The 24,970-nt window shown below is 41.1% G+C and overlaps 1 protein-coding gene across 1 annotated transcript in view; it reads right to left on the reverse strand.

Moving 5' to 3' along the window:
* The window catches only part of DBF4B (DBF4 zinc finger B), a 33,411-nt gene extending 22,605 nt beyond the window's left edge, over positions 1-10,806 (reverse strand). Inside the window, 2 exon segments of the mRNA XM_038547089.1 lie at positions 10,346-10,411; positions 10,567-10,806. Of these exon segments, the coding sequence (XP_038403017.1) occupies positions 10,346-10,411; positions 10,567-10,633 (133 nt within the window). The 5' untranslated portion in view covers positions 10,634-10,806.
* Positions 10,807-24,970: the final 14,164 nt, after the last annotated feature.

A 24,970-nucleotide genomic window follows, 5' to 3' on the forward strand; every position in this document is an offset into this window, starting at 1 on the left:
CCCTTAAACTGCTGGATTTTATATTTATTTATTTATTTATTATTTATTATTTATTTATTTATTTATTTATTTATTTATTTATTTATTTATTTATGATAGTCACACAGAGTGAGAGAGAGAGGCAGAGACACAGGTAGAGGGAGAAACAGGCTCCATGCACCGGGAGCCCGACGTGGGATTCGATCCCAGGTCTCCAGGATTGCGCCCTGGGCCAAAGGCAGGCGCTAAACCACTGAGCCACCCAGGGATCCCCAAACTGCTGGATTTTAAATAAGGGGTTTGGATCAAATTTTTAAAAAGATTTATTTATTTATTTATTTATTTATTTATTTATTTATTTGAGAGATAACAGAGAGCGTGGGTGCGTGCCTATGCTGGTGGGGGAGAAACCAAGAGGGTGCGAGGGACAAGCAGAGTTTATGCTGAGCATGGAGCCTACATGAGGCTCGATCCCCTGAGATCGTGACCTGAGCTAAAATCAAGAGCCATTTAACCAACTGAGCCACTCAGGGTGTACGCTTCTGCATCTGCATCCCAGAAGCATATTTCGAGGAGAGTGGCTGCCTCCAGGAGACATGGCCCTGAGCATGGGAGAAGACAAGTACTATAAAAGATGTTTCCTTGGGACACCTGGGTGGCTCAGCAGTTGGGTGTCTGCCTTTGGTTCAAGGCATGATCCCAGTTCTGGGATCGAGTCTCACATCAGGCTCCTTGCAAGCAGCCTGCTTCTCCCTCTGCCTCTCTCTGTGTCTCTCATGAATAAATAAAATCTTAAAAAAAAAGAAAAAAGATGTTTCCTCTGGTGTAGGTTTTCTGTCCATCTTAAGTAATGGACCAGACAGAGAAAAGAATTTTACAGTATAATAAAACACCTCAAAAGGAGAATACTAGAAATATAAAACAGGATCAGCAAGTAAAGAATCGGAGATAAATGATATGAAAAATACAATACCTAAAAAAAAAAAACCCTCACATAATAAAAAGATAAATAATCCAACTAAAAATGAGCAACGAGGGGTGCCTGGTTAGTTCAGTTGGCGGGACAGTATGGCTCTTGATCTCAAGGTCATGAGTTCAAGTCCATGTTGGGTGTGTGCCTACTTAAAAAAAGAAATACATTAATTAAAAAAAAAAAAAAGTGGGGGGGCACTGGGTGGTGAAGTTATTAGTTAAGTGTCCTTCTCTTGATTATGGCTAAGATCATGATCTTGGGGTTAAAAGAAGAAGCCCCGCAAAAGACTCTGCTAGGCATGGGGCCTGCTTAAGATTCTCTTTCCCTCCACCTCACTGTGACTCCCACCCCCACGCACTCTTTCTCTCAAAAAAAAAAAAAAAAAGGCAATGAATAGATATAATTTCTTTAAAGATATACAAATAGCCAATAAACATGTAAAAAGATGCACAAGACCAGTAGCCATAAGGAAAATGCAAATCAAAACCACAAAGAGATACTACTTCCACTAGGATGGCTATAATAAAAAAGAATAAGTGTTGGCAAGGACGTAGAGAAATCAGAATCCTCATATCTGGCCAGAAGGAATATAAAATGGTGCAGCCACACCAGAAAACAGTCTGCCAGTTCCTCAAAAGGTTAAACAAAGGGACACCTAGGTGGCTCAGTGGTTGAGCACTTGCCTTTGGCTCAGGGCATGATCCTGGGGTCCCGGGATCGAGTTCCACATGGGCTCTCTGCATAGAGCCTGCTTCTCCCTCTGCCTATATATATCTCCGCCTCTCTCTGGGTCTTTCATGCATAAATAAACATATAAACTTTTTTTTTTTTAAAGGTTAAACACAGAGTTACCATATAACCTAGCAATTATACTCCTAGATATACACTCAAGAAATGAAAACCCATGTCCACGTGACAGCTTATAAACAAACATTCAAGCAGTATCATATGCATATGATGGAGTATTATTATTCAACAAAAAAATGACATACTGATCTATGACATGAATGAACTGTGAAAACATGATGCTAAGTGAAAGAAACCAGTCACAGAAGAGTACATATGGCATGGTTCCAATTATAGGTAACATTCAGAACAAGCCAATCTATAGAAAGAAAGTAGATTAGTGGCTACCTAGAGCCCAGGGCTTAGGGGAAAACTGGGAATAACCATCTCTAGGTAGGGGGTTCTTTCTTGGAAGTGATATAAGTTCTAAGATTGATTGTGGTTGTACAACTCTGTGAATATATGAAAAACCATCAAATTTATACGGATGAATTATATGGAATGTGAATTACATCTCAATAAAAAAACTACTGTTAAAAATGTTTAGACTCTTTGGGGGGGGGGAAATGTTTAGACCTCAGTATTTGTTTAGTCGCATTTGTGACTCCCCATAAGATACTTATTAAATATAAAGGTAAAATAGTAACTTTACAGTGGAGAAAACAGCCAGACACCACTGTAATCAAATGATCAAAGTTAATGGGACACAGTGATGAGCCCTGTCATATTCATGTTCCTTCTGACACCATGTAGTACAAAGGGCACAACATCACTTCTGTGTCAAAAATGCACAACCTCGGGGTGCCTGGGTGGCTCAGTGGCTGAGCATCCGTCTTTGGCTCAGGGCGTGATTCGTGATTCCGGGGTCCTGGGATCGAGTCTTATATCGGGCTTCCCGCAGGGAGCCTGCTTCTCCCTCTGCCTGTGTCTCTGCCTCTCTGTGTCTCTCAGGAATAAACAAATAATATATTTTATTATATATTATTATATAATAATATTATATATAATAATAATAATAATATATATATATATATAAAAGCACAAATATGGAAGTGCCTGGGTGGCTCAGGTGGTTGAACGTCTGACTCTTGGGCTCAGATAAATAAAGAAAAAAAAATTTTTAAGAGTTTATTTATTCATGAGAGACACACAGAAAGAGAGAGAGGCAGAGACACAAGGCAGAGGGAGAAGCAGGCTCCATGCAGGGAGCCTGATGTGGGACTTGATCCTGGGGCTCCAGGATCAGGCCCTGGGCTGAAGGTGGCACTAAACTGCTGAGACACCAGGGCTGCCCTGGAATGGATCTTAAACCAGAAAAAGGATGCCGGGAAACAACTAGTAGAATTTAAGTAACATTTGTAGGTTAGAGAATATTTTATCAATATTAATTTCCTGAGTTTTATAATTGTACTATGGTTACTTGAGATGTTAATATTTGGGAGAAGCTGGGTAAAAAGTATACAAGAACCCCTTGACTGTTTCTGAAATGTCTGTGTAAGTCTCAAAGGATTATTACTACTATTACTTTTTTAAAAATTTTTATTTATTTATTTGAGAGAGAGAGCATAGGTGGCAGGCAGAGGAGAGAATCTCAAGTGGGCTCCCTGTTAAACGTGGAGCCCAACATGGGGCTCAATCCCATGAGCCTGAGCCCATGACCTGAGTCAAAACCAAGAGTCTGACACCAACCTGCTGAGCTATCCAGATGTCCCAGTCTGAAATTATTTTAAAGTGAAGAATGAAAAAGAAAAAACCCAAATCTTCAACAAGTGAGTTAAATCTTATAACACAGTATGAGTTGGTGGTTCAGGTGGAGGAACCTAGCTAGGTACCTAGAACCATCTCCCATCCCAGCAGAAGACTCCAGCAGCAGCTGGTGGAGATTTTGAGATTTTGCCCCCCTGCCCAGGAAACCTGACAATATCTGGAAACATTTTTGGTGGTCAGAACTGGGAGGAGGAGTGCTCCTAGCCAGTTGGTGAAGCCAGGAATGCAGCTTAACATCTCACGAAACATAGGACAATCCATTATAACAGAATTATCTTGTCCTAAATGTCAATAGCGCTGAGTATGAAAGTTGCCCAGATGAGAGAAAATGGAGCACAGGTGAGAGCAGGGATAAAGCCCCAGTGAAAACACAGAAGGTTAAGAGGATATCTACATGCTGCACCATGAAACCTGTAAACCTCTTCCCCTATGGAGCTCCCAGAATGCTGATGACCATACTTACAACCCCCAGTGTGATAATAGTAGAGGTGTAGGCCTTGCAAGATAGTTAGGTTAGGCGGAATTGTGAGGTCGAGCCCCCCTAATGGGGCTAATGTTCTTATAAGAGGAAGAGAGACCAGAGCTTTCTCTCTCTCCAACCATGCATGCATGGAAGAAGTTGTATGAACACACAGTGAGATGGTAGTCACACGTGAGGCAGGGAAGGAGCCCTTACCAAGAACTGAATCTACTTGCACTGTGATCATGGACTACCAGCCTTCGGTAGTATAAGGAATAAATGTCTTTTGTTTAAGCCGCTCAGTCTACAGTGTTTTGTCATAGCATCCTGAGCTATAAGACACTTCCGCAAAATGCCAGGTTCCAGCCTGATTACCTACAATCAAGTCTACCACTGACAACCCCCTCCAATTGGCATTTTATTGCCTCACTTTAATTTTTTTTTTAATTTTTTATTTATTTATGATAGTCACACACACAGAGAGAGGCAGAGACATAGACAGAGGGAGAAGCAGGCTCCATGCACCGGGAGCCTGACGTGGGATTCGATCCCGGATCTCCAGGATCGCGCCCTGGGCCAAAGGCAGGCGCCAAACCGCTGCGCCACCCAGGCATCCCCTATTGCCTCACTTTTAAATAAAAATGGATAACCAAAGATTGTCAGATTTTTTTTTTAAGATTTTATTTATTTATTCATGAGGGACACACAGAAAGAGAGAGAGTCAGAGACACAGGCAGAGGGAGAAGCAGGCTCCATGCTGGAAGCCTGATGTGGGACTCGATCCCAGAACTCCGGGATCACGCCCTGAACCAAAGGCAGATGCTCAACCGCTGAGCCACCCAGGCGTCCCCAGATTGTCAGATATTTAAAGAAAGCTTCTAAAAAAGAAGAAAAGAAAGCTTTTAACAAGAAATCTGACCACCAAACAAAGAGAAAAAAGAACATAAAGGAAACAGACAATACAGTAAAGCTGAAGGAAACCAAAAAAATAATACCATGAATAGCTCAGAGAGGTAAAGGAATGCACTGCCTTCCATAAACAGGTAAGCAACTATAAAAAAAAAAAAAAAAGAAACCTACAGAGAAGAAAAACCTCTTAGGAAAAGAGAGAGCCAGGACATCTGAGTGGCTCAGTGGCTGAGCGTCTGCCTTCGGCTCAGGGTGTGATCCCGGAGTTCCAGGATCAAGTCCCATATCCAGCTTCCTGCGAGGAGCCTGCTTCTCCCTCTGCCTATGTCTCTGCCTTCTCTCTCTGTCTCTCATGAATAAAATAAAATCTTTAAGGAAAAAAAAAAAAAAAAGAAAGAAAGAAAGGAAATGAGAGATCCATTACAGAAATAAATATAATGATCAGGGGTTAAGTTGAAGAAATTTTCCAAAGAAAACAAAAGAAGATGGAAAGTGGGAGAGAAAGACAGTAAAATCAAACAATCAGTCCATGAGATCCAATATCTGAATATAAAGTTCCAGAAATATAAAAGAAAATGGAGGGGATGAATCTTACAGAAATAATGCTAACAATTTTCAGAACGAAAGAAAATGAGTTTCCAGACTGAAAGTCTCCAAGTGCCAGCTGCATGAATGAAAAAAGTCCCACATCAGGGCACTCTGTCAAGAAATTTTAGGGCATTAAGGAGAAAGAAGATGTTGGCTTCATTTCAGGCCATACTGGAGACCAAGTAATTTAAAAGCCTTCCTAATACAAAATATCTAAAAATACTAGCTAAAATATAAACACAAATCCCATCTAACTGCTAAATTCACAAAACAAATAAATAAGAGGACTTCTCAAATGCCCCAAATGATGAGAAAGCTGAAAACCACAGTGGTGAAAGCTAATGCTGACTGCCCTGGGGGAGTTTGTGGGCTTAAAAGAAAAGGGTTTGGGATTGATGAGCCAGATGGGCCCAGGAGATAAGGTCTTGTGCCTGCCTCATGGAAGGAGTTAGAATTGAGAACTCCTGCATGAATTTAGGAGAAAAGGTAAATCTGAAAATAATCTATCCACCAAAACAGATAAAAGGGTAAGCCTGGGCTCCACATGACAAAAGACTTCTCTGAGATTTATAACCATAGGCCTCCCAAGAATTTGGAATTCAAATTCACATTACTTATGTGGTCTAAGAACCTACCACCAAACAGAGAAATTAATGTAAAAAGTAATCCCAGCTCATAATGCCTTTGGCATACATACTTCAAAGAATCAAATGCAAAGCAATTCTAGAGGGTACACAGCTTAGCTCAGGGTTCCCAAAATTTCCTCAGATAAAGCATCATCAAACATTAGCTCACCCTCCAACATTATAAAACACATGAAGGAAACAAGCCACTGTGGATGAGAATCAGCAGAAATAAGAGCAAAATTAGATCCCTAAGAGCTTCAAATAAAATGATCAGATATAGACTACAAAATAATTAAATTATTAAATGCTTTATGTCACTAATAAGTATTTAAAACACTGAGAGGGGACACTGGGTGGCTCAGTGGTTTGGCTCAGGTCGTGATCTCGGGGTCCTGGAATCAAGTCCCCCATGGAGAGCCTGCCTTTCCCTCTCTTCTCATGAATAAATTTTTAAAAAATTAAAAATAATTAAAAATAAATAAAAGAATTGGATGCTTAACTGACTGAGCTACCCATTTTTTAACAGAGAAAACCCAAGGCAATTTTCTTTTTCTTTTTTAAACATTTTATTTATTCATGAGAGGCACACAGAGAGAAGAGAGGCAGGGACATAGGCAGAGGGAGAACCAGGCTCCCTGAGGGGAACCTGATGTGGAACTTGATCCCAGGACCCCAGGATCACGACCTGAGCCAATGGCAGATGTTCAACCACTGAACCACCCAGGTGCCCACCCACCAAGGCATTTTTCAAACAAAGAAAACCCCTTCATCCCCAACCACTTCTTACTAAATGACTTCACAGAAGTATACTTTGGGATGAAGGAAGCTAGACCCAGAAGGGGTCTAAAAATTTGCCAAAAATATATATAAATCCAAACAATTGCTGACTGTATAAAACAACAATAATAGTGACTAATTTGGAAGTGAAAAAGATAGACAATAATCACATTGTTGCTAGATGAGGGCAGCTGTAGTTTACAGACAGACCAGTCTAGACCCTTATCATGTACAGGAGGAAGGTAGAAATATTTATAGCATCAGACTTTGCCACAGTACACTAGAAGCTGTAAGAAGTGGAATGTGGTTGAATCACTATACAGTACATTTGAAACTAATATAACACTCACTGGATATTAATTATACTGGAATTAAAAATTAAAACAAGATTTGTACACTTAAAAAAAAAAAGTGTAACATGTCTTCAAAATTCTGGGGAAAAAGGATTTCTAACCTAGAACTCTTTAAATAGCTGGACTATCATTCAAATGTAAGGTAGAATAAAGAGTCGGGGTGCCTGGGTAGCTCAGTTGGTTAAGCACCTGCCTTTGGCTCAAGTCATGATCCCAGGGTTCTGGGATCAAGCTCCACATCAGGCTCCCTGCTTGGTGAGGAATCTATTTGTCCTTCTCCCTCTGCACCTACCCCACTTACTGCCTCATGCTCTTTCTCTCTCTCTCTCTCAAATACATAAATAAAATCTTAAAAAAGAAGAAGAAAAGAATTGTCCCACTTGCAGGTCTTGAAAAATATATTTTTCATGTATCCTTCCTCAGGAAGCTAAATTAGAAGATGTACTCTATCAAAATGAGGAAGTAAACGAAGAGAGAAGAAAATAGGAATTTGGAATATAGGGGATCCCACACAGGAAAGCAACAAAGGGAAATCCATAGAATGATGAAGGGGAAATTCTAGGAGGAAACCGGTGCAACAAGCTTAGGAATAGCTGGACCAGACTACAAGACTTAGACAAATGGTTTCAGAAAGTATGTCTACCAGACAAAGAAGAAAACATGGATTCTATGATGAACTTGAAAGTAGTGAAGGAAGATTTATAATTCTGGTAGAATCTGGACATGAGTTAGTGATTATACATAGAAAATGAAGTATATTTCCTAGTTTGCTACATGAGACATCTGTGAATAACCATAATCATGATAGTGCAACTAAATAAATGACCAATAAAAAATAACTACATGTAGGGGAGCCAAGGTGGCTCAGTGGATTAAGTATACGACTCTTGATCTCAGCTCAGGTCTTGATTTCAGGGCTGTGAGCTTGGGCCCATGTTGGGCTCTGCTTTGGGCATGGAGCCTACTCAAAAAACAACAAAACAAACACTACAAATACACTGGGAGGAGGAGAGAAGAGGACAGAAACGTGTGTGTTTGTATGTGCTGCATGTAAGTGGAGACACAGAAAAAAATATTTTCCATATTAAGAAGTAAACAGGGATCCCTGGGTGGCGCAGCGGTTTAGCGCCTGCCTCCAGGGCGCGATCCTGGAGACCGGGGATCGAGTCCCATATCGGGCTCCCGGTGCATGGAGCCTGCTTCTCCCTCTGCCTGTGTCTCTGCCTCTCTCTCTCTCTCTGTGTGACTATCATAAATAAATAAAAATTAAAAAAAATAAAAAAAAAAGGAAGTAAACAGCACTCGATGGGATGAGCACTGGGTGTTATACTATATGTTGGCAAATCGAACTTCAATTAAAGAATAAGAAAGAAGAAAGAAAGAAAGAAAGAAAGAAAGAAAGAAAGAAAGAAAGAAAGAAAGAAAGAAAGAAGAAAGAAAGAGAAAGAAAGAAATCAACAGATATAATTTAAGTTGAAAACAACAGAAGCGGTATGAGTATGCTATTTAGAAATAGGTAGGGGCAGCCCAGGTGGCTCAGAGGTTTAGCGCCGCCTTCAGCCCAGGGCGTGATCCTGGAGACCCTGGATTGAGTCACAAGTCCGCTCCCTGCATGGAGCCTGCTTCTCCCTCTGCCTGTGTCTCTGCCTCTCTCTCTCTCTCTGTGTCTCTCATGAATAAATAAATAGAATCTTTAAAAAAAGAAATAAGTAGGTAAATACTAGAAGAGTTGTAAATAATGGCACCCTAGGAGCAACGCCCACTTTTGGGAAGGAGGAGTGTGTATAAGAAAGAGACAGACAGGGGATCCCTGGGTGGCGCAGCGGTTTGGCGCCTGCCTTTGGACCTGCCTTTGGACCCGGGCGCGATCCTGGAGACCCGGGATCTAATCCCACGTCGGGCTCCCGGTGCATGGAGCCTGCTTCTCCCTCTGCCTATGTCTCTGCCTCTCTCTCTCTGTGTGACTATCATAAATAAATAAAAATTAAAAAAAAAAAAAGAGACAGACCTGACCTTTTAAAATTATGTAACTATAAAATTGTAATTAACTTATTTAAAAAACCCTCTAAAATTCACACATAGTCATACCACAGTGAATTTTAAAAACAAATACAAAGGACGCTTGGGTAGCTCAGTGGTTGAGCATTTGCTTTTGGCTCAGGTCAGGATCTCAGGGTCCTGGGATGGAGTCCAACATCAGGCTCCCACAGGAGAGAGCCTGGATAACTTTTCTCTGAGAATGTTTTCAAAAGGAGGCTTTATGTGATAAACTTTCTGAGGCTTGTATACCTGAGAATATCTTGATTTCACCGTAGTGTTAAAATTCTTTAGTCAAAGTTCTTTTCCCTCTACCTATGTCTCCGCCTCTCTCTGTGTGACTCTCATGAATAAATAAATAAAATGTGAGAAAATAAAAAGAATCATCTAAAATGTTCTCATGAGAAAAGCAGGTCACTTACAAAGGAACAAGAATCAGACCACACCAATTATCAACATCCTCTACTTTCTGCAGGAAGAAAATACTGTAATTTTTCAGCATGTTGAAGGAAAAGAACTTTGACTAAAGAATTTTAACACTACGGTGAAATCAAGATATTCTCAGGTATACAAGCCTCAGAAAGTTTATCACATAAAGCCTCCTTTTGAAAACACTCTCGGAGAAAAGTTCTCCAGCAAAGAAAGAGTACATTATTTAGTAAAGCATATTATCAGTTCAAAGGCAACAACCAAAGCCTGTATCTGGAATAATCCAGAACTAAAACTAGAAGATACTGAAAGTGGGAGGGGAGAGTATTGAGGGAAGTAAGCACGTGCAGAAATACTTATCTATTTCCGTGGGTGTTTAAGTTTACGGTAAAAATAACCATGAATATGGGCTTAATAAGATACTCTATACTGATTCCCCATCTGCTAATCTCCTTCGTAATTCAGGCTGAAAGCTCGTTCGACCTTTAATATGAATTCCTAAACGATTCATGACATCCCTCCATGTACACACACTCAAAATCACTAAGTAATTAGAAAACCTCAATAGGGCTAAACATTTCACGACCTTTTCATCCCAGGAGGCTCTGGTGCAAGAGTAGCAATTTCGACCTCGCATCCCTAGTTCTGACCTGTTACCTACCTAGGTCCGGAGCCCGGAGGCTACTGTCAGCCATAGAACTCTGCAGCTCAGAGAGTCTGCCGTCGCCTGAGAAAGGACAAAACAGCAGCAGAACCACCTTCATCATTAGCCTTCGACCTTCCACCATCCCTTGCCCCTGCCTCGCAATTCCCGCACAATCCCCAGCGCGGCTCCCCGGTACTGCAAGACTCAACTCCATCTCGATCCATATCCCATCTCACCTCCCGCGCCTGCTTCAAGGCTCCTGTCCCACCGCCTCCTCCAGGACTCTGCGCCCTCAACGCCCATGCCCTCTTCTTGGTCACCCTTTGTACATTCTAATTCCCAGGTTTTTGTCCCTCACAGTCCCTCTGCCCCCCTGAGACCTGCCTCCTCAACTCCTGGGAGCCCTTCCCGGCCCTTCTGCCCCCCTCAGCATCTGCACCTATCCGCTCCCCAATTCCTGGGCACCTTCCCCATCCCTTAACCTCTCCATACTCTCATAACCCCTTCCGCCTTTCTTACCCCATCTTCCCCTTCCCGGCATCCGTACCCTTTCCTTTCTCCCTCCTCAAACCCTCGGCTCCTTCTCGGCCTCCGTACTCCTTACTCAAGGCCTCCGCGTTCTATTCGCGGGCTCCATGAGCTCTTTCCGATGTCCAAGCGTCGACGGCAACCCCACCAGCGCACTATCAGTCTCCAGGCGCCTTCCAACGCGGCTTCAGTTTAAATTTCCTGTCGCTCCGCCCCCTAAGCCAGCGTGATACCTGCGAAGGGCTGCCCTACGGTGGCCCTGCGAGGTCAATGTTAACGCAGCAAATCCTCCCTTCCGTCCGCTTCCTTCTCAGCTCTGCTTTCTCCACCCGTCTCTTCATCTCTGGACTTTTCATTGGCTGGAGATACTCTGCACCTCACGGGAAGCTGGGGACCAGTGGTATACCAGGCCTTAGTGATTCTTCACACTGAGCTGGTTGGAAATTCCTGGGAGTCAGATAATAAATAACAAAACAAGCCTATCACTTATAGAGCGTTGACAATTTACAAAACACATCATTTCATCTTCTTCACATCTTTGTTTCCTTCCCTTTTCTCCACTTATTCACCCAACCAAAATATTTCTCAAAAGAGGTGTCTCCATTCTTCACTTCCCATCTTTTCCTCTACTCAGGTAATTAGCGTTGATCCTCACCTCTTCCCTAAAACAGTACTTGTCCAGGTCAGCTGTAACTTCCATGTTCCCAAATGCTACGGTCACTTTGCGATATGCATACAACATGATTTCTAGAACATTAAAACAGACCATTCTCTCCTTTAAAAAAAAATTCTTTTTATTTTTTAAGATTTTATTTTATTTATTCATGAGAGGCACAGAGAGAGAGGCAGAGACACAGGCAGAGGGAGCAGCAGGCTCCATGCAGGGAGCCTGATGTGGGACTAGATCCCAGGTCTCCAGGATCCCGCCCTGGGCTGAAGGCGGCGCTATACCGCTGAGCCACCCGGGCTGTCCTATTCTCTCCTTCTTGAGGCAATTTCTTCATTTTGCTTCCATTTCTACCAGTTTTCACCTTCCCTCACTGGCTCCTCAAATCTCCTTTGCTGGATCAAAAGCCATTGTTCCACCTATAAATGTTGCAGCATGCCAGGGCTTTAGCCCTTAGCCCTCTTCTCTTCCATATTAACACTTTCTCCCTAGGAGACCTCATTCAACTCCATGGGTTTACACTCAGCTTTATGCTAACGCCTGCAGAATTTCTATCTCTAGTTCTGACCTCTCCCTTAATCTCCAGACATATATTCAAGTGGCTACTGAACATTTCTGTTTGGATGTCTAACGGGCACCTCAGGCTTAATATGTTAAAAACAGAACATTTGTTTCACCCACACATCCCTCAAAAAAAAAAAAAAAAACCTATTCTTCTCCATCTCAGTACGTGTTATACAATCCACCTAGTTGCTCAAGACAAAAACCTAGAGGTTATTTCAGTATTTTCCCTTATCCCCACCCTCACTCCGAAAAAGTTCTGCCAACTTCAAAGTATATCTTGAATCAGACCACTGTTACCATCTTAGTTCAAGCAACCATACCTTCTTGCCCAAAGCACTGTGTTACTTTCTAACACAACTTCTACTCTTTTTTTTTTTTATTAAGTAAACTCTACTAAAGGGGAACTTGAACTCATGACCCTGAGCTCAAGAGCTGCATGCTCTACTGACTGAGCCAGCCAGGTGGCCCAACACCACTTTTACTCTTGAGTAGCTTCCTTCATCTCCTCAGAGTAATCCATTCTCCATGCACAACTGGAATGATACTCCTTAAAAACCATGCAGAGATACATCCCTATCTCTATCTCTATCTCTCACATACATTTTGTATCCCTTCCCACAGGGCCCCTCCCTACACTAGATTACACATACCGGCCCTGATAAACTAAAGCTTGGCCATGTGACTTGCTTTGGCTGATGAAAAAAGAAAAAAATCGGTATGCCTGGATGGCTCAGCGGTTGAGTGTCTGCCTTCGGCTCAGGGCATGATCCCGGAGTCTCAGGATTGAGTCCCACATCATGAGTTCCCTGCATGGAGCCTGCTTCTCCCTCCTCTGCTTATGTCTCTGCCTCTCTCTCTCTGTCTCTCTTGTGAATAAATAATAAAATAAATAAAAATCTTTAAAAAAAAGAAAAAAATTGACATCACTTTCAAGCACAAGTTTTAAGAGACAGGATCATTTACCAAGTTCTTTTCCCCCATCACAATGACTGGCAATGTCCTAGCTAGAGGCTCATCTGTCAGCTTACATACCTTAGTGAAGATGACGTAGAGCAGAACCATGGGCAACCCCAAATGGATCTGTTGCACAAGCAAGAAATAAACTTCTGTTATTTTAAGCTACTGAAATTTGGGTATCATTTGTTACTACCTCATAATCTAGTCCAAGGTTCCCAAAGTGTAGCTCAGCCCTTTCAAAAAGTCCCATGAAGGGCAGCCCCGGTGGCGCAGCGGTTTGGTGCCACCTGCAGCCTGGGGTGTGATCCTGGAGACCCGGGATTGAGTCCCACATCGGGCTCCCTGCGTGGAGCCTGCTTCTCCCTCTGCCTGTGTCTCTGCCTCTCTCTGTGTGTGTCTCTCATGGATAAATAAATAAAATCTTAAAAAAAAATCCCATGAAGTCCAAACTACTTACAATAGTTTACAATAACACAAAGACATTATTTTCTATTTTTTAAAAGATTTTATTTATTTGAGAGACGAGAGAGAGTGAGAGAGTGCTTGAGCAGGATGGGGGTGGGGCAGAGGGAGAGAGAGAAGCAGGCTCCTCACTGAGCAGGGGGCCTGACACAGGGCACCATCTCAGGACCCTGAAATCATGGTGTGAGCTGAAGGCAGACGCTTAACTGAGCCACTCAGGTGCCCTTATTTTCCAATTTTTGTTCTCATTCTTTCATGAATGTTTAATGGAGTATGCAGAAGCAAAACTAAGAACACTCTTCTGTTTAATCAGTTATTTAAAAGATTTGGAGAAATGTAAAACAATGCCATTCTTCTAATTATCTTTATTTTGGAAAAAAAATGTATATTCTTAAAAGATTTATTTATTCACTTGAAAGAGAGCGAGAGAGAGCATGTGAGTGAGGGAGAAGGGCAGAAGGAGAATGAGACAAGCAGACTCCCCTATGAGCAGGGAGCCTGACTCAGGGCTCTATCCCACGACCCTGACAGATCATGACCTTAGTCAAAACCAAAAAAAAAAATATATATATATATATATATATATATATATATAGTCACAGAGAGAGAGAGAGGCAGAGACAGAAGCAGGCTCCAGGCACCGGGAGCCCGATGTGGGATTTGATCCCTGGTCTCCAGGATCACGCCCTGGGCCAAAGGCAGGCGCCAAACTGCTGCGCCACCCAGGGATCCCTGGAAAATATATTTTTATAAAATATTCTGGGGATCCCTGGGTGGCTCAGTGGTTTAATTCCACCTTCAGCTCAGGGCGTGATCCTGGAGACTCAGGATCTAGTCCTACGTCTCAGGCTCCCCGCGTGGAGCCTGCTTCTCCCTCTGCCTGTCTCTCTGCCTCTTTGTCTTTCTCTGTGTCTCTCATGAATAAGTAAATAAAATCTTAAAAAAAAAACTATATAAATTTTAAAATACCCATATTTGTGCTGTCTGTCCGGATTAGAAGCAGTTCCCCAAATGTGGGGTGACTCAATCAATCAAATGTGGGGTGACTCGATCAATCGGGTGCAGGGCCAGCGTGCCAGCAGTGAAAGGATTCACCTGAGGCAGAACAAAGGAGGTAGGAATGTACTGAATACACTGCAAGGGAGTGGTGGGCAGGGCAGCAAAGAAGAGGCACTCTGCAAGGAGGCAGAGGGAAGTAAGGAGGTATGGGGATGTATGGAATTTCCCTTTTTTAGTAACTGTGCCAGGTTGGAAGTAGTTCATTGGTTAGTTGGGTCCTATGGATAGTTTGAGGCGGGTGGCCTGATGTGCCTGTCCTGTCTTCAGTCAGAGGGCTGGGGTCACTGTGGGCCCTTCTACTTTATTCAGGTTTCCACTGTTCAAGCCTGTTGCCTAAAAGCATTCTCTAAAACACTGTGGTAGACAATGTCTGAAGAGGGCCTGCAACACGTACAACTCCTGATACTACTGACCACATCAAATAGGGCTATGTACCATAGAACATTGAGGAAATAACAACACACCACTTCTGAGGCTGGGTTATAAAACATTTCAACGTCTGTATTGCTGTTTCTTGGATCACCTGCTGTGGGGGAAGCCAGCAATCATGAAAGGAGGACTCTCAAGTGTGCCTGTGGAGAGGCTTTTGTGGAGACTGAGAGGAATAGAGACTCCCTGTTAACAACAGCCAGCACCAATTGAACCACTAATGTGATTGAGCCATCTTGCAAGGAGATTGTTCAGCCCTAGCCAAGCTGAACAAGAGATCCCAAGAGATCCCAAGACAGAAAAGCCCAACCAAGCTGCTCCCAAATGCCAGGCCTACAGAAACCCAGAGAAGATCAATGATTGGTGGCAAGTCATTACATTTTGGGGTGAGACAGCAACAGATAACTGATATACACATCAACAAAAAAGCTGTTTGTGATCCCCAATTATGGATAAAATTACCTTCCCTTGCAAAACCACCCAGAGGCTTTCCCTGTTTGCTCCTCGTACCAAACTTTCCTGTGTCTTGAGTGAGCCCAACGAGTTGGTGCCTTAGGGCCTTTATACCAATGGTCTCATTTCCCAGCTCTTCTCTTTCGTTTAGGCAATGAGATCAAATCTCATTTTTTTTCAGATAGGACTTTGGAGACCACCCAACCTAACAGCAGCTCCCCCATTTCTTGCTGGGTGTACTACTTTGGCTTATTTTCTTCACAGTGCTTACCACTAACAGAAAGTATTTTGTTTGCTGGTTTGTTGTCTATATTTCCCCAGGTAGAATGCAAGTCCATAAGAAGAAGGACCTTTTCTGTTTCACTTACTGCTATATCCTGGTGGGTGCTTACTAAATATTTGTTAAGCAAATAAATGACTGAATCTCTCTGATCTTCAGTTTTTTCATTTGTAAAATGAAGATAATAGTATTTACCAGAAAGTGACATTTTAAATATTAAACATGTGTTTAGTGCAAAGTCAGTGACCAGAAAAAGGTATATTTACTACACGGCAGAAAATGTTTTGAGATAGTAATTCAAAATTTTGTTTCTCACCGTTTTTCTTGATTCCGGAAGGGAAGTGCTTAAAGTTAAAAAAAAAAAAAAAAAATCAGCTCATATCATAGAACACGGACTGATTTCCCAATACCTAAAAAAAAAAAACCTGTATAAATAAGATACAGAAAAGAACAACAACCTAATTGAAAATGGGTAAGGGAATATTCTTAGAAAAAGAAATACAGGGATCCCTGGGTGGCGCAGCGGTTTGGCGCCTGCCTTTGGCCCAGGGCGTGATCCTGGAGACCTGGTATTGAATCCCACATCGGGCTCCCGGTGCATGGAGCCTGCTTCTCCCTCTGCCTGTGTCTCTGCCTCTCTCTCTCTCTCTCTCTCTTTCTGTGACTATCATAAATTAAAAAAAAAAAAAAGAAATACAAAGAGCATTCAAGTACGCACAACCTCACTTAAGAGAAATGTAAATTAAATCTACTCTAAAATGCCACTTTCATTGAACAGACTGGCAAAGATCAATTTTGCTAGGTAGTGCCAAATTGCCTTACATTGGGGTTGTACCAGCTTCCTAAGTAAGGCAGTTTGGCATTATCTAGCAAAATTACAAATGTACATATCTTTCCACTCAGCATCTTATTTCTAGGAGTTAGTCTACAGACACACTCACACATATGTGCTATGACTTATGTAATATCTACTGCAGCATTGCAGTATCTACCAGCTATACGGTATTTATCAGAGAAATACTTATAATGACACAGAAAATGGATGCAGATATATATATATGCATATATATGTTAATTATTTTATAAATACCTATGTAGTGCTTACTATGACATTCAAAATGCATTAAAAATAGTAATTACTTTAATCCTCATAAAAACCCTGTTAGGTGGGTAGTTAAGTATGCCCAATTTGTACATGGGGACACTGAAGTTATAACTCACTTGAGGTTGCACAGCCAGCCAGAAAGCATTAGTGCTGGGATATGAACCAGGGCAGTCTGACTTCAGAGGCCATGTTCTTGATACTGTTCTGTGCTGCCTCTCAGTGTAGGGCAACATGGACAAAGAAAACTATTAAAATATTAAATATTAAATATTAGCAATATTAAAATATAGCAAAATTAAAATATTTTAGCAATATTAAAATATGACAAAATTGACTTTAAGAGATAAAGAATTATTAGGGATAGAGGTGTCCTTGCTTGATAATAAACAATTTACCAGGAACTAAGTAACCTAGTATTTATATGAATCTAACAACATAACTTCAAAATACTTAAGGCAGAAAAAAATATTTAAGGCAGAAATACAAGGGAAGGGGCACGTGGCTGGCTAAGTTCATACAGCGTGTGACTCTTTTTTTTTTTTTAATTTTTTTTTAAAATTTATTTATGATAGTCACAGAGAGAGAGAGAGAGAGAGAGAGAGGCAGAGGAAGAAGCAGGCTCCATGCACCGGGAGCCCGATGTGGGATTCGATCCCGGGTCTCCAGGATCGCGCCCTGGGCCAAAGGCAGGCGCCAAACCGCTGCGCCACCCAGGGATCCCTAGCGTGTGACTCTTGATCTTGACATCATGAGTTCAAGCCCCATGTTGGCATGGAGCCTACTTTAAAAACAAAAAACAAAAAACAAAAAACAAGGAAAGACTAAAATCTATAAATATAGTGGGACATCTTAACATATTTTCCTCCCCAAAAGTAAGATAGATGTAACAAGAATAAAATTATTAACATATAAAAGATTAAATAATGTAACAAACTTTAATATGCAAATATTAGAAAATCAGTTTTATTTTCAAGTACACTAGAAGAGTATAAAAATGGACTTATACTATCTCCCACAAGTATCAACCAATACCAAAAAATCAACATCATACAGAATATTTCTTAAAAAATCAAATAACATATTCTATGACCACAGTATAATGAAGTTAGAAATCAATAAAGAAAAGATAATGTTTTTTAAAGATTTTATTTATTCATGAGAGACACAGAGAGAAGGCAGAGACATAGACAGAGGGAGAAGCGGACTCTTTGCAGGAGCCCAATGTGGGACTTAATCCCGGAACTCCAGGATCATGCCCTGGACCAAAAGCAGATGCTCAACCACCAAGCCACCTAGGCGTCCCAATACTTTTTTTTTTTAAGGTGTAAAACCAGGGGCACCTGGGTGGATCAGTTGATTAAGCATCTGACTCTTGGTTTTGGCTCAGATCATGGTCTCAGGGTCGTGAGATCAAGCCCTGGATTGGGCTCTGTGCTCCGCGTGGAGTCAGCCTGTGCCTTTTTGTCTGTTCCTTTCCCTGCTCCTGCTCACTTGCTCTCTCTCTCAAATAAATAAACAAAATCTTAAAAAACCAAAAGCTATAAAATTCAGCTAAAATAACTAGAGGGAAATGTATGACCTAAAATGAATATGCTATGTTAGAAAACAAGCCAGAATGAAAATGAATCAGGGCACCTATGTGGCGCAGTTACTTAAGCATCTGCCTTTGGCTCTGGTCATGATCACAGGGTCCTGGGATAGAGCCCCATGTTGGGTTTCCTGCTCAGCAAAGAGTCTGCTTCTCCCTCTCTCTCTGGCCCCTGCCCTCCCGCATTCTCTCTCTCTCTCTCTCTCTCACTCGTTCACTCTCAAATAAATAAATAAATAAAGTCTTGGAAAAAAAAGAAAAAGGAATGAGGGCACCTGGGTGGCTCAGTTGGTTAAGCATCTGCCCTTGGATCAGGTCATGATCACAGGATCCTGGGATAGATCCCCATGTTGGGCTCCCTGCTCAGCTGGGAGTCTGCTTCTCCCATTTTCTTAAATAAATAAATAAATAAATAAATAAATAAATAAATAAATAAATAAATAAATAAATAAAATCTTTTAAAAATACAATAAATAAATTAAAAAACAATGAAAATGAATCAGCCAAGTGTTCACTTTGACAAGTCAGAAAATGAACAATGAGTACATTCAAAGTTTGCAGATGGTCAGATAATAATAAAAAAATAGAAAATAATGAAATAGAAAAAAAGGAAAACATAGACTCTATGGAAATCAGTAAGGAAAAGACAATTCTTTTTTTTTTTTTTTTTTTTCCCCCTCTTCCAGGTGGATCATGCTGCTAATCGTACCCAGTTTGGGAAGAAAATTCACAACTTTGGGCTGATTCAGGAGAAGCTGGCCCAGATGGCGATGCTGCAGTATGTGACTGAGGTAAGGCTCTCCTTCTCCCCTGCCCACCCCCTCCCTGCTGTCTCCCCCTGACAGTGGGACTACAACCCGGAAAAGACAATTCAACAGAAAAATCTACAAGGGATATAAATGGGCAATTCAAAGATGAGAAAAAAAATTTTTTTAAGATGAGGAAATTTTAATGGAGAACAAACAAAAAATGCTCAAACTCACTAGTAATTAGGAAAATGCAAATTAAACAATCTGATGCCATTGCATACCCTTTTGGTTGGAAAAATTATAATGAAACCAAGTTTTAATAAAAATGTGAGGAAACAGGTGGAAATGTAACCTGGAACAAGCCCTTGGGAGAGCAATTTTGCGATATCCAGTAGGGTATCTGCCCTTCAACCCAGCAATTCTCTTTCTAGGTATATCCTGGTCTCCAGAGAGAGGTGTGTACCTCCTAGCAAAAGAAAATCACATGGCTACTGAAAGGAAGCATTAAAATTTAAATTCATCTTTTATCTAAAAGAATAAAAACAAGTGAGCTTTGCTAATCTTCCATAAGCAGATTGACACTGGTGCCCTCCCTGGGCCTCTCTTGTTAGACATCCTGGGGTATGTAGTAAGGCAGGGATGTTATCTGCGGAATGGGAAAGGGAAGCTTCACATTTGGAGGGATAGTGTATTTTTTTTTTCTTTCAGCTCTGTGGTATGTTTGTGTTTTAATATTCTATGTAGTTCACATATGCCCAGATGGATGGATTTATAGATTATGCTATCTAAATTGAATTTTCCTAACCCTCCAATGGACAAAGGATTTAAGAAAATTTGTCCAAAGAAGCACAATCGAGATTACTCACAAGTGAACACTGCAAGTACAAACTCTCAGGTTAAGTGAAAATTCAACCAGCATTGAGAGGGAGGCAGCTGGCCAACGAGTGAAAAAAAATCGCTCAATTCAAGAGATATTCTTGCCAGTGATGAATCCTTAACACTACTGAACCATACACTTAAACATGGTTAAGATGGTAAATTTTATTTTTTTATTTATTTTCGTTTTTTTATTTTTTATTTTTTGGTAAATTTTATATTAGGTACATTTTACCATAATTAAAAAGAAAAAAAGTGGGGAAAGTTATGAAGCATACATACGCAACCACATCATTTTCACTAAGGATTTTTGTAATATGTATGATTTTTGTAATATGTTATTCATTTCTTTTTGTCATCTCTATACCTAACATGGGGCTCAAACTCATTACCCAGAAATCAAGAGTTGGATGCTCTTCTGACTGAGCCAGCCAGGTGCCCCATTTACTGCATTTTAAAAAAGATTTTATCAGAGAGAGAGAGAGAGACATAGGCAGAGGGAGAAGCAGGCTCCCTGTAGGGAGCCAGATGTGGCTCGATCTCAGGACCCCAGGATCTTATGCAAAGGCAGGCACTCAATCACTGAGCCACCCAGGTGCCCCCATAATTCTTTTTGTATGTCTTATCATGGACATAATAATTTGTTATTTGATTCATAAATACACATTTGTGCATTAGAAATGCATAGTGAAATATTTTTCCTGCTGAGTATGTGGGAAAAATATGTTTGATGCTGGGCATCTGGGTGGCACAGTTTGCTAAGTTGGCTAAGTGCTGAATCTTGGTTTCACCTCAGGTCATGATCTCAAAATCCTGAGATCCAGCCTTGCATCAGGCTCCATGCTCAGTAGGGAGTCGGCTTCAGATTCTCTCCCTTTGCCTCTCCTCCATTTGTGCTCTCTCTCTCTCTAAAATAAATAGCCTTTTAAAAAAATGTATGTTTGATGCTTATTGGCCTAGTGAAAATTTCCCACAAGGACATAAAGAGATATATATAAGAATGTTAATTGAAGCACTATTTGGGAAACTAGTAAATAATCTAAATGCCTAACAACGAAGGAATGGATCAACTGGGATATATTCAAGCAGTGGAACACTAAAGAGTGGTTTAAATGTATGGATAAGAGCTGCATGTATCAACGTGGATAAATATTCTTTTTTTTTTTTATCAATGGATAAATATTCTAAACAATTTTATGTGGGGAAAAAAGCACACTGCAGAATGAAAAGTCCAACATGCAAAAACAACATATTCCTACATATTCCTACAGATACATATATATGTATGTATATGATACATATATATGTTGTAATATGGATACATACATATATATGTTGTAATATGTACTGTTTCAAAACATGGGGATCCCTAGGTGGCTCAGTGGTTCAGCTCCTGCCTTTGGCCCAGGGCGTGATCCTGGAGTCCTGGGATCGAGTCCTGCGTCGGGCTCCTGGCATAGAGCCTGCTTCTTCCTCTGCCTGTGTCTCTGCCTCTCTCTCTCTCTCTCTCTCATGAATAAATAAATAAAATCTTTTTTTAAAATAAATAAAATCTTAAAAAAATTCCAGAGGAAGATAAACACCAAATTCAGGAATAGTGGTTACCTCTGGGAAGGAAGAGAAGAAAATGAGATTGGAGGAAGTATTCAAGTAGGCTTTATTTCTGGGGGGAAAAAAGATGCAAGGTAAATAAATACAACATTGCATAATTCTATTATTTTTAAAAATACTTATTTTAGGGATGCCTGGGTGGCTCAGCGGTTGAGTGCCTGCCTTCAGCCCAGGGTGTGATCCTGGAATCCCAGGATCGAGTCCTGCATCGGGCTCCCTGTATGGAGCCTGCTTGTCTCTCTGCTTGTGTCTCTGCCTCTCTCTCTCTCTCTCTCTCATGAATAAATAAATAAAATCTTAAAAATATATATGTGTATATATATATTTGAGAGAGAGAGAGAGAGAGATTACACGTTGGGGGCAGGGCAGAGGGAGAAGCAGATGCCCTGCTGAATGCAGAGCCTAATACAGGGCTTGGTCATGACCTGAGCCAAAATCAAGGGTCAGCTGCTTAACTAAGCCATCCAGGTGCCCTGCTTATAGTTTTAAAACAAGATGTTTTGAACCTAGTTTCCCTGAGTTCTCTGTCTCAGTGACAATCATCCTCCTATCCCCTGTGTATCTTTCCCAAGATATTTTATGCACATGCAAGAACATGTATGTATATGTATTTCCCTTACCCAGCCTTCTTTTCAAACACAATTGGTAGCAAACATTACATACTGTTCTGAGCCTCACTTTTTTAACAACGTATCTTGAGTTTTGTTACCTATCAGTACATAAAGAGCTTCCTCCATTTCTACAGCTGTCCAGTACTTCTTTTTGTGCCTCTTTTGAGCCAGTCTCCCACTGACAGAATGGAGACTATTTATGTCCTTTCACTACAATAAGCATCACTGTAATGAATTATCTTATAAACAGGTCATTCTGCACACATGTATACATTATAATAAATTCTCAGTTATAGAAATGCTGGCTCTTTTCAAATTGCCCTCCAAGGAGATTGTATTGAGTTACCTCCTGCTCCAACATTTTCCAGTGCCTGCTACTCAATCACAGATCAACACGGCATATTATCAGACTTTTTGATCTGAGAAGTAAACATGGTTATCTCATCTCCAAGTTTAATTTGCATATTTTAAAAACTATGCGTCAACATCTTTTTATAGTTTAGTCATTTTGATTTTTTTCTGTAAGCTTTCTTTTTTTTTGTAAGCTTTCTGTCACTTTTCCAGTTGTATGATTTTTTTAACCATGAGCAATTACTTTTTTTAAAATTTAAATTCAGGGATCCCTGGGTGGCGCAGCGGTTTGGCGCCTGCCTTTGGCCCAGGGCGCGATCCTGGAGACCCGGGATCGAATCCCACGTCGGGCTTCCGGTGCATGGAGCCTGCTTCTCCCTCTGCCTGTGTCTCTGCCTCTCTCTCTCTCTCTGTAACTATCATAAATAAATAAAAAAATTAAAAAAAAAATTTAAATTCAATTAGCTAACATATAGTATAGTACGTCATTAGTTTCAGATGTAGAGTTCAGTAATTCATCAGTTGCATATAACACCCAGTGCTCATCACATCACACAACCACTGTACCACCCAGGCACCCTGAGGCTTTTTTGTTTTTAATGCAGGGTCTGAAGAATCTTCATTCAGTTTTGTGAGAAGCTCCTAATGCCTTCAAAAATCTGTGCATAGTACCAGTATCGATTTTTTTTTTCAGTATCGATTTTCTAATTTTGATATTGTAACATAGTTATATAAGTTGTTTCCATTGAAGGAAACTGGGTGAAGGTGCACTGGTTTCTATGTACTATTTTTGCAACTTCCCATGAGTCTGTAATTATTTCAAAATAAAAATTAAGAGAAAAGCCAACAAAATTTCATGGTACTTTTCTGCTTGAGGGGCTCTGCATTGACCTCAAACTACAACCCTTGAATCATGATGGCTCCCAAGTCTGTTGACTGACATGCCCCACCTATAAGACAGCCACTGGGTTAGAAGATATATCTGAGGGGACACCTGGCTGGCACAGTCATGGAGCATGTGACTCTTGATTTTTGGGTTGTAAGTCTGAGCCTCAGGTTGGGTGTAGAGATTATTTAAAAATGAAATCATATATATATGATTATATACCATACAATATGTAATCATATAATACATATCATATATATGATTATAATCATATAATATATAAATTATATATATATAATCGAAGCTGTATCTGAGTACTGAAACAGGCAAGTGTTGTTTGGGGCTGACTCTGGCCTCTGACTCCATTACTGTCATATTTTAACTTAGGGACCACATAGCAGCCATGGAGCTAATATTCACACTATCCTGTACTTCTGAGCTAATTCTTTTTTTTTAAGATTTATTTATTTATTCATTCAGAGAGACAGAGAGGCAGAGAGAGAAGCGGGCTCCTTGCAGGGAGCCCGACGTGGGACTCCATCACGGGTCTCCAGGATCACGCCCTGGGCTGCAGGCGGCGCTAAACCGCTGCGCCACTGGGGCTGCCCCTGAGCTAAATTTTAATGTTCCATGTCTATTCATTTACATTATCTCAATAAGGATAGAGAACTCTCTCAAGAGTTCCTTTGCAAGGGATGCCTGGGTGGCTCAGCAGTTGAGCATCTGCCTTTGGCTTAGGGTGTGATCCCGGGATCAAATCCCATATTGGGCTCCCTGCATGGAGCCTGCTTCTCCCTCTGTCTCTGCCTCTCTGTGTCTCTCATGAATAAGTAAATAAAATCTTAAAAAAAAAAAATTTCCTTTGCAAAGTACAGAAGCCCCTGTTCTTGCTGTCATCTCCTGCATATCTTCTTTATGAACTCTGTTGCTCAAGCTGTACATGAATCACTGGAGGACTCTAACAAATCTTTGTGCACAGTTCCCTGCATCCGGGTCTTCTTTTCTCGTCTTTTTTTTTTTTTTTTTTTTAAAGATGTTACTTATTCATTCATGAGAGACGCACAGAGAGAGAGAAGCAGAGACACAGAGGGAGAGCAGGCTCCACACAGGGAGCCGGATGCAGGGCTCAATCCTGCGACTCCAAGACCACGCCCTGGGCTGAAGGCAGGGGCCAAACCCCAGAGCCACCCAGGGATCCCCTCTCTTCCTCTTTTTGCCTAAAGAAGTTTTATTCATTCTTCAAAAAAAGTATACGCACGCACCAGAGCACCTGAGTGGCTCAGGTCATTGTCCCAGGGCCCTGGGATCGAGCCTCTAGTTGGGCTTTCTGCTCAGTGGAGAGCCTGCTTCTCCCTCTCCCTCTGCTACTCCTCCCTGCTCCTGCATGCTTTCTCTCTCGCTCACTATCTGAAATAAGTAAAATCTTAAACAAATAAAAAGAGCACCATCTCCACTAGGCAACCA

This window comes from Canis lupus, chromosome 9 (genome assembly GCF_011100685.1).
Source record: "Canis lupus familiaris isolate Mischka breed German Shepherd chromosome 9, alternate assembly UU_Cfam_GSD_1.0, whole genome shotgun sequence".
NCBI lineage: Eukaryota > Metazoa > Chordata > Mammalia > Carnivora > Canidae > Canis > Canis lupus.